Here is a 13,809-nt window from a genome sequence, read left to right as displayed (position 1 = left end):
TGGTGCTTGCCTCACCTGATGTCCCCAGGGCGCACCCAGTTAGATGATGGGTAGGCAAGAAAGACTGCGGAACCCGGTCCTGTGGGTGGGTGGCACTACAGAAAAGCCAACTTGGGACTGATTCATGATGACAGACTCCTTCAGCTGAAAAGACTCCAAAGGGCATCTCCTGGAGTCTCATCATTTTTAGAGGGGAACCAGGGACCCAGGGAAGACAGGGGACCTTCTCGAGTTCCCCTAGTGAATGAGCATCAGACTCCAGGTCCCTACCAGCCACCACATCACCTCAGCCCCCACCCCCATCCCAGCAGATACTGAGGGTTAATTGTCTCTGACAAAGCTGCCAACTGATTGCTATCAGCTGGCCGGAGAACAAGTCCGGCTAGACAGGAGACCCAGACAGACAAAATGCCAGGCTTTCTGGTAGTTCTTCCCCCACTCTACTCAGTCTCAGGCCTTCATCCCCCAAACCTGGAGCCAGGCAAGGCTCTCACTGAGGTTCCCTCAGCACGCCACACAGAGAACAGTTGTGATAGGGCAAAACACACCTCTGATAAACCAGTCAGGTTTATCAGGTTACTGAGCACAGGTCAAGGGCTTGATGAATATCCTGAAAGGGCACGGGGCCTCGAAGGAGAAATCTGGTGCACAAGGTCAGGAGGGCAGCCGGCCAAGCTTCAACCAGGGGCCCAGGCCTCGAGGAGCGGGGCATCGAAGGGACCCTGCAAAGGATCTTGAGGAGCCCAGAGCATGAAGATCAGAAGGGAAATGGCTTCTGGAGTGCGGTCACTGGAACTTAAGGACCTATAGGAGCAGGTCCCAGAAAGAGCCAGGGGCCCGGGATGGAGTCTCACTGCCATGTGCTACCCGTTCCCCTTGCTTGCTTTGCCCTCTGCAGCCACCAGGGCTTTCACCAGCTCTGCAGCGGCAAGGACTCCACTTTTGTCACTATCCGGTCCACAGTCCCCAGCCCTGGCAAGATGGGCTAATGGAAGAGGCTCCTCGTTCCTTGAAAAATATATCTAAAAACTGTGTGCAAGGATACAAAATCAATGTACAGAAATCAGTTGCATTCTTATACACTAACAATGAAGCCACAGAAAGACAAATAAAGAAACTGATCCCATTCACAATTGCACCAAAAAGCATAAAATACCTAGGAATAAATCTAACCAAAGATGTAAAGGATCTGTATGCTGAAAACTATAGAAAGCTTATGAAGGTAATTGAAGAAGATTTAAAGAAATGGAAAGACATTCCCTGCTCATGGATTGGAAAAATAAATATTGTCAAAATGTCAATACTACCCAAAGCTATCTACACATTCAATGCAATCCCAATCAAAATTGCACCAGCATTCTTCTCGAAACTAGAACAAGCAATCCTAAAATTCATATGGAACCACAAAAGGCCCCGAATAGCCAAAGGAATTTTGAAGAAGAAGACCAAAGCAGGAGGCATCACAATCCCAGACTTCAGCCTCTACTACAAAGCTGTCATCATCAAGACAGCATGGTATTGGCACAAAAACAGACACACAGACCAATGGAATAGAATAGAAACCCCAGAACTAGACCCACAAACATATGGCCAACTCATCTTTGACAAAGCAGGAAAGAACATCCAATGGAAAAAAGACAGCCTCTTTAACAAATGGTGCTGGGAGAACTGGACAGCAACATGCAGAAGGTTGAAACTAGACCACTTTCTCACACCATTTACAAAAATAAACTCAAAATGGATAAAGGACCTAAATGTGAGACAGGAAACCATCAGAACATTAGAGGAGAAAGCAGGAAAAGACCTCTCTGACCTCAGCCGTAGCAATCTCTTACTCGACACATCCCCAAAGGCAAGGGAATTAAAAGCAAAAGTGAATTACTGGGACCTTATGAAGATAAAAAGCTTCTGCACAGCAAAGGAAACAACCAACAAAACTAAAAGACAACCAACGGAATGGGAAAAGATATTTGCAAATGACATATCGGACAAAGGGCTAGTATCTAAAATCTATAAAGAGCTCACCAAACTCCACACCCGAAAAACAAATAACCCAGTGAAGAAATGGGCAGAAAACATGAATAGACACTTGTCTAAAGAAGACATCCAGATGGCCAACAGGCACATGAAAAGATGTTCAGCGTCGCTCCTTATCAGGGAAATACAAATCAAAACCACACTCAGGTATCACCTCACGCCAGTCAGAGTGGCCAAAATGAACAAATCAGGAGACTATAGATGCTGGAGAGGATGTGGAGAAACGGGAACCCTCTTGCACTGTTGGTGGGAATGCAAATTGGTGCAGCCGCTCTGGAAAACAGTGTGGAGGTTCCTCAGAAAATTAAAAATAGACCTACCCTATGACCCAGCAATAGCACTGCTAGGAATCTACCCAAGGGATACAGGAGTACTGATGCATAGGGGCACTTGTACCCCAATGTTCATAGCAGCACTCTCAACAATAGCCAAAGTATGGAAAGAGCCTAAATGTCCATCAACTGATGAATGGATAAAGAAATTGTGGTTTATATACACAATGGAATACTACGTGGCAATGAGAAAAAATGAAATATGGCCTTTTGTAGCAACGTGGATGGAACTGGAGAGTGTGATGCTAAGTGAAATAAGCCATACAGAGAAAGACAGATACCATATGGTTTCACTCTTATGTGGATCCTGAGAAACTCAACAGGAACCCATGGGGGAGGGGAAGGCAGAAAAAAAAAAAGACGTTAGAGTGGGAGAGAGCCAAAGCATAAGAGACTGTTAAAAACTGAGAACAAACTGAGGGTTGATGGGGGGTGGGAGGGAGGGGCGGGTGGGTGATGGGTATTGAGGAGGGCACCTTTTGGGATGAGCACTGGGTGTTGTATGGAAACCAATTTGTCAATAAACTTCATAAAAAAAAAAAAAAAAAAAAAACTGTGTGCAAGATGTATAAAAAAACATTCGCACACGAACAGTGAGGGGCAGCCATTCCTCTGTTCAGAGGATGAGAAGTGGGGGCAGCTCGGCCTGCTCTTTCCGAGTGGCCAGGCCACGTTCACAAGCCAAGAGGAACCACGGCTTCTTCACTGGTGACCCCTCTCAAAGCAGAAGAATCCTTTATTCCAGCTCTCTCTTCCCTGGAAGGGACCCAGAGGGAGGGCAGAGCTGTGTGAATGAAGCTTGACCAGAAACAACCTCCTTTCATAGGTGGGCACACTGAGCCTCAGGCAGGGAAAGGAATCTCTAAGATCCTTTCTTATGATGCCCTGGGGGCAGCAGCTTGGAGCAGTGTGTTGAGGAGTCTCACAGGCAGGAAACATTGCTCCACTGAGAACTAAAAATGCCCATAGTGGTCCGGCAGGGGAGACTGGCTCCAGCTCAGCCTGGCCTGGGCCTCCTGTACCCGCTCACAGGGGCTTGGTGCAAATTAGAACAAGGTGCTCTTTCCCAAGCAGCCTGTGGGCTGGATTCCCCACACCCTCCCTTCAAGACCCTCAAACTTTTCTTCAACTCCCCCCAGCTATTGGTATGCCATGTGTTAATTTGTAAAAATATTTCTTGATACCAAAGGAGGTCATAAGCCATTGACCCCACTTCTGTGCAAGAAGTCAATTCTCAAAACAGGGAGGACGGCACACTGAAAGGTCCATATATAAGGATAAAGACACTGGTGCTGTGAAATCGTGGGCAAGGGTCATGCTGCCCCCACCGTACCCAGAGCCATGTCTCTGTCTTCATCAACAGTATGCATTCCTCACAACAGGGAGAGAGTATGCAACCAAGTAGCTTCCAGGTTTTCCACATCATCTCCCGGTTTGGCAACCTTCCCGAGGAGGCAGGGCGAAAAGCCCACACCTGAATCTAGTTGCGTGCTCTACACAGGTGTTCATGCAGACGACCAACCTCCCCAGACCTGCTTCTCATTCTAGATGCCCAGCTCCCCAGATTAGAAAACGCCTTGGAAGATTCCTAGATCCCTCCCTCACACTAATCTAGAGGCCACCAAGCACCCAGAGTCCCACTCTTACACATCTATTGTACTCCTCCTCAGTCCTCAGTACCACCATCTTGGCTTAAATCAATTTCTCATCTTGTCTCTCTTCTCCAGCTTCACTCCCCGCCCCCCCCCCCATGCTGCTTTTTACAGCATCTTTCCAAAGCCTTCCAGAGGCTCCTTGTGGCCTTCAGAATCAGGCCCAACTTCCACCAAGCCCGCCTCAGTTTGGCCCCTGTCCATCAACCCTTACCACACACTCCAGCCGAACCAATCCAAACCATATGGTGCTCCCTCATATACTGGCCATTCTGTGCCTCCATGCTGTGCTCGAGAGCCTCCCCCAGCCTGGAATCCCCTTTGCAGCACCACTGCCTCAGTCCAAAATGTAATCCACGTCCTGGCTCACCAAACTGGCCAGCTAAGCAAGCCAGGATAGTCTGAAGACTGCAAGCTAAGGCCAGACTCCTCCCAGGACTCTGCCAAGGCAACAACAGGCTGTGGTCTGGGGACATTTTGGTATGGAAACAAAGCCAGATGTCCTTTGCTCCATGCTTTCAACGCTTGACTGGACCCTATTCAGACTATCTCTGACTTCCCTGAGACCTCTATGGCAATTATCTACATGCATCCACTTCCTGCCCCAGACTGTCCTCTTGGAAGGAGAGACACCATCACCTTCCTCTGTGTGTCCCTAGACCCAGCCGGGTCAGTCCTGGGGTATGGTTTATGAGATGAGGTAGCTTCCTGTGTTGTCTCACCCATCAGGCTGAGCTCCCCGTTGGCTAATTTCATGTTGCTCCTGGTGTTCATGTGCGGGGGGGCAGGTGATGGTGGTTGGGGCATGTCAATGCCCCCACAGGATCTGATTCTTGCCTCAGTTTTGGAAACATTACCTTTTGCAAACAACTAAGTGTCTAGAGGCCTCCCTAATACAAGAAGGGGCAGAAAGAGAGGGCCGTCTGTTGGTGAGGACTCACAAGCCCCCCCTCTTGGATTGATGCCACCATGGGGTCACAACAAAAGTCTGGCAGGCATCCAGGACTCCCTCGACAATAAGCAAGGAGCATGGATAGGCCCAGGCCTGCTTTCTGGGTCCACATCTTTCAGGATCACAAGCCCCCAAAGAACAATCAGGATAATCAAGTTTGGGAGACAGGCTGCAAATACTGTTCCCATGGCTGCTACCATAGAAAAGTTGTCATTGTGATTATTGTGCACCCTTAGCGGAAGGTTTGGGCCCCCTCACCCTCAATATATGTAAACCAATGTACAAAACTGTATGGTCAATCCATATATTAAATATCAGTGTTATGAACTGAACCATATTCCCCAAACTCATATGTTGAAGTCCTAACCAGGACCCTGGAATGTGACTGTTTTTGGAAAGAGGGCCCTTAAATAGGTGATTAAGTTAAAATTAGGTCTCATTAGGGTGGACCCTAACCCAATGTGATTGGTGACCTTAAAGGAAGAGGAAATTTGGGGGCACCTGTGTGGCTCAGTTGGGTAAGTGTCTGACTCTTGAAACTCTGGATTTCGGCTCAGGTCATGATCTCACGGTTCGTGAATTAGAGCCCCCATCAGGCTCTGTGTTGACAGCTTGGAACGCACTTAAGATTCTTTCTCTCCCTCTCTCTCTGCCCCTCCCCTGCTAGCTTGCACATGCACGCTGTCTCTCTCAAAATAAACTTAAAACGAAGAGAAAATTTGTACACAAATATATACAAAGGGAAGACCATACGAAGACATGACGGAGACAGCCATCTACAAGCCAAAGAGAAGCCTCAGAAAAGGCAAACCCTGCTGACAATTTGGTCTTGACCAGTTTCCATTGTTTGTGTGACTGGGTTTGTGTTTATGTGTTTGTGGTATTTTGTTATAGCAACCCTAGCAAACGAATATAGTCAGGCTTAATTTCTCTCGTTTTAAAGATAAACATAAAACAGATCTTTCTAATTGGTTCTTCTCACAAGCACTTTGGAGGCTACAGTCATGGCCTGACTGAATTTTAGAATACGGGCCTCGGGGCAGAGGAAAAGAGAGGTCTGGGGGCCTCTGGACATCTCCCACTGTGGGCCTGAGTGTGTCTGGAAGAATCAGAGAAGCACCCAGAGGGGTAGGTTTGCCGCAGACCAAGCCTTGGACCAAACACCCTTCTTCCAGTATTTCCCAGACTCACCAGATCCCAAGATTCATCCAGGTGCTTCAACCCCACCTGGGAGTTGCCAGGTGGGGCTCTGAACTTGTTTTTGTTAAGTGGGCCAGGTGATTCTCAGGACCAGAAGCGTTTTAGAAACCCTAATACAGGCCCTTCCACACCAGGAGGGGGGTGTGTAGTTGGAATGTGAATATGTGTGTGTCCGAGCGGGTCTGAGCATCCCACCAGGCGGAGGCAGGGAGAGAAGCTCGTGATCCAGCCTCCCAGCCCACTCTTCAATCCCATCTCTAGCCCGCCCCCTCTGTCCGGACCTCTGCGGAGGCAACTAAGCTGAAGTTTCTGTCATTGCTGCATTGGCGGATCCGTTTTGCGCCTTGCATTCTTTCTTTGAATCAACAGGTGAGTGGAAGAAATAAATGCCTTTTGCTTCCCTCCCGAGTAACCTTGCAAAGTCCCAGACGCCCTTTTTTTTTACCCCCCTGGGTGTGGCCCGCCCATAACTTTTCTCCCAGGCTCTGGCCCTTAAATGAAACCTAACTTCCCCGCTCCCCGAGCTGCCAGACCAAGAGGCGGGTATGAGGCTGAGGGACGTCGCGGCGAGGGGTCTGTGCGCCCTGCTTGGTGGGGCACTAGGTATTCGGATCGTGGAGCACCGCCCCCAGCTCCCCCGGTGACAGTAGGTTCCTTCCGAACCTCCAAAGGCATCCACCCCACCTCAGCCCCCCTCGACCCTGCTCACCCAGGCCGGCAGGTGCTGGCCCCGCAGTTCGCGGCTAATGAACTGGCGTTCGTTGTCTAGGAATTCGAATGCGGCCGCAAGACGCCCGAGCTTCCCGCGACGGTTCCTGCGCCACCACATCCACAGCAGAGCGCCGAGCAGCAGCCAAGTTATGCTGAGCCCCAGGTAGCCGGCAAGGTAGACCGGCGCCAGGTAGAACAGCACTCGCGCCACAAAGGTGTACAGCTCAGGCAGCAGCTGGCTGGACAGGCGCGGCTCGGGGCTGGGTGCGCTCTGGCTTCCCTGGGCGCTGGGGGCGCCGGGCTCCTCCGCTTGCATCTCGTCGCCACCGTGTTACCCTTTCCCAGAGCTTCACCCGAGCTCAGGTCCACGCGTCCTGACACCAGGGCACATCGGTCCTCCAAGCGCGAACACCCGGCCGCCGCGCCGCACCTGCCCTGCGGGACTCGGACTCGCTGGTGAGGTCTGGGCGCTCAGTTCCAGGGCTTCGCTGCCGCCACCTGGAGCGCGGGATGTGCAGATACGCGGCACCGCCGCGCTCAACTCCCAACCAGAGCCCTGGCTCGCGACGTCTCCGCCCCTAGAGGCGGGCCCAGGGAAGGGGGCGGGGTCAGACCGTGGGCGGGGCTCCTGCGGGGTTCTGAAGAGCAACCAGCGGGCGTGGGCACCCTCCGACTCCAAGGTCCCGCGCAGGCGTCAGCTAAGGGCGCAGTTGCAACGCCCGGGTAGAGCCCTGGTTGGTCTAGGTGCTGCCCCAGGCGGTTTATGACTCACCGAGGCATGTGGACAAATGGCTTGTCATGGGTAAACATCACATAAAACCTGTTTCCTACACCCGTTTATAATATGCACTCTAGTATATGGGCTGTGAGCTGGGCGTTCGAGGCTCTCCACGGACCGGCTCGCCGGGCCTCTCCACCCCACAGTGGGTCTGACTCAGCCCTCCATCTGGCCCCTAGAGCCTGGCATCGATGCCCGCTCCTCTGGCATCCCTAAAGCTTAGACCTGGCCCCCAATCCAAGCTAGCCAAGCCCAAGGTGCCTCTTGCCCCCCACAATGCCCTGTGTCCTGCATTCCCCACTGTGTGTGTGTCAGTTTGGATCTTAATTCACCACCCCACCCCCCACCCCCATCATCAGACTGGGAGTTTCCAGTGTCCAGGCTGTCCTGCTAGGCTCTGGGCTGCCCAGCACAGCAAGTGGTGGGTGTTCACAAGGGAGATGAAGGGCAAGCCCTGGGGTGACTGGAGGTCGGTTGTGAAGCCCATGGTTTCTGTCTAATCGTTTCTGAATTATGTGAGCAGGGGAGTCTCAGTCTCCACCTTCAGACAGTAAATTGTCTTGTGAATGGCATACATTTTAGGCAGTTCTCATGAGTGATCACATCCATCACTGGAATGTGATTTTGGAGGTGACAAATGCACTGGAATGATTCCGAGCTTTCAGTAGTTTCGTTGAATGGCTGGACCCAATGGACAACAGCCAGAAGATAACTATACTCTTTCCCTCTGTCCCTATCCTGTCCTGGATAAAATTCTTTGCTGCAATGAGTGTTTTCAATAAGTGTTCCTGTTGGTTCCTGTTGGGCTCTCCTCTATCATTCTTGCAAGCCATTCTTCCTGGCCTTCCAGGACTCAGTCAAAATGGAAGCTGAAAGCCTCCCAGCTTAACATTGTTCTGCTATTTCCCAGGATAGCCTGGGAAATCAGTATAGGAAATGTGGTTTACTTAACGGTTTTTGTGGTTTTGTTTTGTTTTGTTTTGTTTTGTTTTGGAGAGTTCCTTTTTTGGGTGTACACAATCCTATTAAAGGCTCTGAGAATTCCTGCAGATAAAAAGCTGTTAAATTTTATTTAACTCAGTTTCCAAAATTATTTGACCACAGAACTCTTTCTCAAAACACTTCTGTTATTGGTTGACCCAAGTCAGCTTAAGCTAAAGAACGGTGAATATATGATGAGGATATAGGAAGTGCTCTGTGAACCTGAGTCAGGAATCCAACCCGCCGTCAGGATGGACGCACCAAGAAGCTGACTGTTGACTCAGCTCTGAATCCCTGCTGCTATTCCTACTGACCTGCCTCCTCTGCCTCCGGCTGAAGTGGAGAACATAGCACCTTTTCCACAGCTTCCACGCTCACAGAACTTTCCAGAGAGACTGCTTGACCCTTATCCTGTCCCAAGTCCAAATGCCTCGGAGAGAGGCCCCAACTGTATCCATCATCCCCTCCCCTCTTGACACACACCGGGTCCTACTTCCAGGTCCCTCTTCTGGGTTAGTGTGTTTGCAGAGGGGATGTGGGAGTAGGGTGTTCAGAGGAGGATCACCAGAAAAAGGAAGGTTGCTGATTTGTGAGCTGGATGGACACCCACAAGGTCTCCAGCATGAGACTTGGATCATCTTGCGGAACACTGCTACCCCAGCTGCACTGCCTTTTCTGCTCCTTGAACACACCAAGCTCATGTATGCCTCAAGGCTTTTGTACTTGCTGCTTCTTCTACCTGCAAAGTTCCCCTTCTGAATGTTCCCCACAGTATGTTAGGGTAGTGGCATTATGCTTGATTTTTTTTTCTTTTTTTAAAAACATTTTTTAATGTTTATTTATTTTTGAGAGAGAAAGAGAGAGAGAGAGAGAGAGAATGAGAATGCAAGTGGGGGAGGGGCAGAGTGAGAGGGAGACACAGAATCCAAAGCAGGCTTCAGGCTCCAGCTGTCAGCACAGAGCCCAACGCGGGGCTCGAACTCATGAACTGCAAAATCATGACTGAGCCACCCAGGCACCCCGGTTAATTTTCTTTTCTAAACTTTATTTATAATGGCATTAAATTGCTCTCATAAATTAAATATATAAGAATGTGGCACCTAAAACTTCGTATCCCGCCTAAGACTGAATCTGTACCTAGACATTTGAACTATTATTTCTCTTGACCTGGATACTATTTATTTATTTATTTATTTATTTATTTATTTATTTATTTGGCGTCAAGTCAAATGCTGAGCCCAATGCAGGACTTGAACTCACAACTCTTTAAGTTCTTTAAGCTAAAGAACTGAGAATGTGTGGTAAGGATATAGGGAAGTGCCCTGGAACCTGAGATCAAGACTTGAGCTGAGATCAAGAACCAGACACTCAACCAACTGAGCCACCCTGGCACCCCTCTAGTTTAGTTGCTTTAGTGAGTAAAAGACATCTTACACACTGTTTGATCATCACAAAACCTGGGCAGAATCATCGGACCAGCCCTCTCCCTCTCTCTGCCTCCTCCTCTGTTTGAGCACATGCACGCTCTCTCTCTCAAAAATAAATAAACATTAAAAAAATTTAGAAGTGGAATTGCTGGATCATACGGTAATTATTTGTTTAATTTTTTGAGGAACCACCATACTGTTTTCCACAGATTTTGCCATTTTCAATCCCCACCAGCATGTGTGAGGGTTCCACTTTTTCTACCAACATTTGTTTTTTTTTGTTTTGTTTTGTTTTTTATGGTAATCATCCTAATGGGCATGGGGATATTTCATTGTTGTTTTGACTTGGATTTCTCTGGTGATTAGTAATGTTGAGTTTCTTTTCATATGTTTGTGTTCCTTTGTATATCATCATTGAGAAAACACAGAAACACTTCTGGGGATATAATGTACAACCATGGTGACCATGGTTTAAAATACTGTATTCTAGGGGTGCCTGAGTGGCTCAGTTGGTTAAGTGTCTGACTCTTGATCATTTAGGTCTTGATCTCAGGGTTGTAAGTTCAAACCCCACTTTGGGCTCTGCATTGGGCATGAAGCCTACTTTAAAAAAAAAAAAAAAGAAACTTATTCTATATTTGAAAGCTGCTAAAAGAGTACATTGTAAAAGTCCTCTCCACTCCCAGACACAAAATTGTAACTATGTGAGGTGATATAAATGTGTTAGCCTTATTTTGGTAATCATTTCACAATATATACATATATCAAGTTATTACATTGCACACCTTTAGCTTACCCAGTGTTATATGTCAATTATATCTTAATAAAGCTGGAAACAATTTAAAAACACAAAACAATAATAGGCTGTGTGACCATATGCAAATGTCCTTCGCACCCTGGACCTTAACAATCCCTTGTGTCCACCATGAAGGGTTTAACCAGGACATCTGGGAGGTCTTGGGTACTGGTTCCCTCAGTATGTCTTGATAATTCACTGGGTCACCAAGCTTAGTACCTAGCAGTAGGGGCTTCATGTTTGTGAAGGAACACACACAAGAATGAATACACGAATGTGTTGGAGCCAAGAACACGATGGCCCTTAATCATATTTTCTGATAAAAAGCAACAGACGGAGCTGCTTAGCTTGGAATCTTTTCAAGCCAGGACTGAAAACCACACGAGCAAGTGATATTTGACAATATTTATAGAACACTGTATGGGGTGCTGGGGGGTGGGGGTGGAAAGGTACAGAGGCTGTACCTAAGAAGTCAACTATTTCATACTCTCATCATGAAAATGTGGCAGAGGTGTGCGTGTGTGTGTGTGTGTGTGTGTGTGGTGAAGGTGGTGGGACAGCAGGAAGATTTCAGGGGCGGGAGGGTGGGAGATGTCCCCACAATGTCCTTCGTGATTTGACCACCACCTGCCACTCCAAGACCACCTCCTGATGGATCCATCCTGTGCCTGTGCTTCCAAAACCACCACACTTCTCCCTGCGCGCTCACGCTCTAAGTGGAAAGAAGGTGGCCCTGTGGGTCTTCGCTGTTCGGGGTCAAAATGGAGCTCCTAGACACGCGCATTGGGACATAGCAGTGTTGGCCATTGCTGTCATCTCAGAGGGTCAGGCTCTAATTGCTCCCCCCTCCTCCAACCTGGTGTGGGGGACACGGCCAAGGAGATGACCGCGTTGTTAAAGGCCTCAGCCAGGTCCCCCTCAGATGCTCACCACAGGCAGGGTCTGTGGCCTCCTTTCCCAGAGATGTGGTTCTAGAACTCCTCACACAGGTCCTAGAGGCAGAGGTTTGGGGAGCCTGCCTCACCCCTTCCTTCAGTACTCTTCCCACCCTCCTCCTTCTTCTCTACTTCGTTGGCTCAACTTTCATTCCTGCCGTTCTTGACACCCACAAACTAGTACTTTGCTTCCCAAAAATAAATGAGACCAGAGGTGTCTTTTTTTTTTCCTGTCATAAAACACCCTGAGGTAAAATGCACTATTTTCAACCGTTTTAAGTGTACATTTCAGCAGCATTAAATGCATTCACATTGTTGCCCACCCACCACACACCATCCATCTCCAGAACTCTTCCATCATCTCAGGCTGCAACTTGTACCCACTAAACAGTAACTCCCCATTTCCCCTGCCCCAGCCGCTGGCAACCACTGTTTTATCTTCTGCCTCTATGAATTTGACTACTCTAGGTACCTCGTGTAAGTGGAATGTTTGCCCTTTTATGACTGACTACTTTCACTTAGCCCAGTGTCCTCAGGTTTCATCCATGTTGTTGCATGTGTCAGAATTTCCTTTTTAAGGTTGGATAATATTCCATTGTACCTATGAATCACATTTTGTTTCTCTGTTCTTCCATTGATGGGCATTTGGATCGTTTCTCCTTTTGGTGGTGACTAATGCGGCTATGAACACAGGTGTGCAAATATCTGTTTGAGTCCTTGCTTTCAGTTCTTTGGGGTATGCACCCGGAAGAGGAATTGCTGAATCGCGTGGTAATTCTACGCTTCATGTTTTGAGGAAATGTCATAATGCTTCTATATTTGTTCGTTAAACTTACTTTATTCAAGTGTGTAAAATTACAGAAGTAATTCATGCTTGCTTTAGCGAATAATACAAAGATGTGTAATGAAGTTTAAAATCATGTACCCCATGTGTGATCGACGTATCCACTTGGTTTATGTCCTTTCTCACCTGTCTGTGTGTTCATACAAAGAAAACAGAGCAAGTTTTGGTTCTTTTTCTTCTTTTTCTTTTCTTTCTAAAATGAGATAATAGAAACTCAAAAGTTCTCCAACATAATTCCCCAAATCCCGATGAGCTACACACTAAATATTCAAATTATTTTATAGTTGGTTATTAAAATAGACAAAAATAACAGTCATGTGGTCATTACAGTGGTAAAAGTATGTATGCGGGAAGAAACAGCCACTAGAATTGTTGGAATCAAACAGGAAAAAAGCAGGAAAAATAGAAAAAAATGTTAGAACTCGCCAGAAGAAAATGAAAACAGTGATTCGAAAAGATCTATGTACCCCTATGTTTACTGCAGCATTATTTACAATAGTCAAGATATGGAAGCAACCAAAGTGTCCATGGGCAGATGAGTGGATAAAGATGTTGTATATATATATATATATATATATATATATATACACACAATGGAATATGCACAGCCACAAAAAAAAAAAAGAACAAAATCTTGCCATTTGCAACAACACGGATGGGCTTAGAGAGTGTTATGCTAAGTAAAATAAATCACAGAAAGACAAATACCATATAATTTCACTTACGCAGAATCTATATAGGGGCACCTGGGTGGCTCAGTCGGTTAAGTGTCCAGCTTTGGCTCAGGTCATGATCTCATGGCTTGTGGGTTTGAGCCCTGCATCAGGCTCTGTTCTGATGGTTCAGAGCCTGGAGCCTTCTTCGGATTCTCTCTCTCTCTCTCTCTCTCTCTCTCTGCCCCTTCCCCATTCATGCTCTGTCTCTCTGTCTCAAAAATAAATAAACATTAAAAAATATTAAAAAATAAAAAACAATACAAAGAACAACAAAAACCAGACTTATAAATACAAAAACAGTTTGCTGGGGTGGGGAGCAGGTGAAATAGAGGAAGATGATTAAAAGGTACAAACTTCCAGTTATAAAATAAATCACAGGGGTGAAAAGGACAGTACAGGGAATATAGTCAATAATACTGTAATAACTTTGTGTAATGACCCCTGGTAA

The 13,809-nt window shown here is 47.4% G+C and overlaps 1 protein-coding gene across 1 annotated transcript in view; it reads right to left on the bottom strand.

The window, feature by feature from the left end:
* Positions 1-7,200, bottom strand: part of ESYT3 (extended synaptotagmin 3) — a 50,881-nt gene extending 43,681 nt beyond the window's left edge. Inside the window, exon 1 of the mRNA XM_047100515.1 lies at positions 6,883-7,200. Within this exon, the coding sequence (XP_046956471.1) occupies positions 6,883-7,200 (318 nt within the window). The remainder of the gene's footprint in view (positions 1-6,882) is intronic.
* Between the last annotated feature and the right edge of the window lie 6,609 nt (positions 7,201-13,809).

This window comes from Lynx rufus, unplaced genomic scaffold (genome assembly GCF_022079265.1).
Source record: "Lynx rufus isolate CCGP_SWC_20201006 ecotype Redwood Valley unplaced genomic scaffold, mLynRuf1.p SCAF_5, whole genome shotgun sequence".
Classification (NCBI taxonomy): domain Eukaryota; kingdom Metazoa; phylum Chordata; class Mammalia; order Carnivora; family Felidae; genus Lynx; species Lynx rufus.
This window is presented reverse-complemented; position numbering and strand designations above follow the sequence as displayed.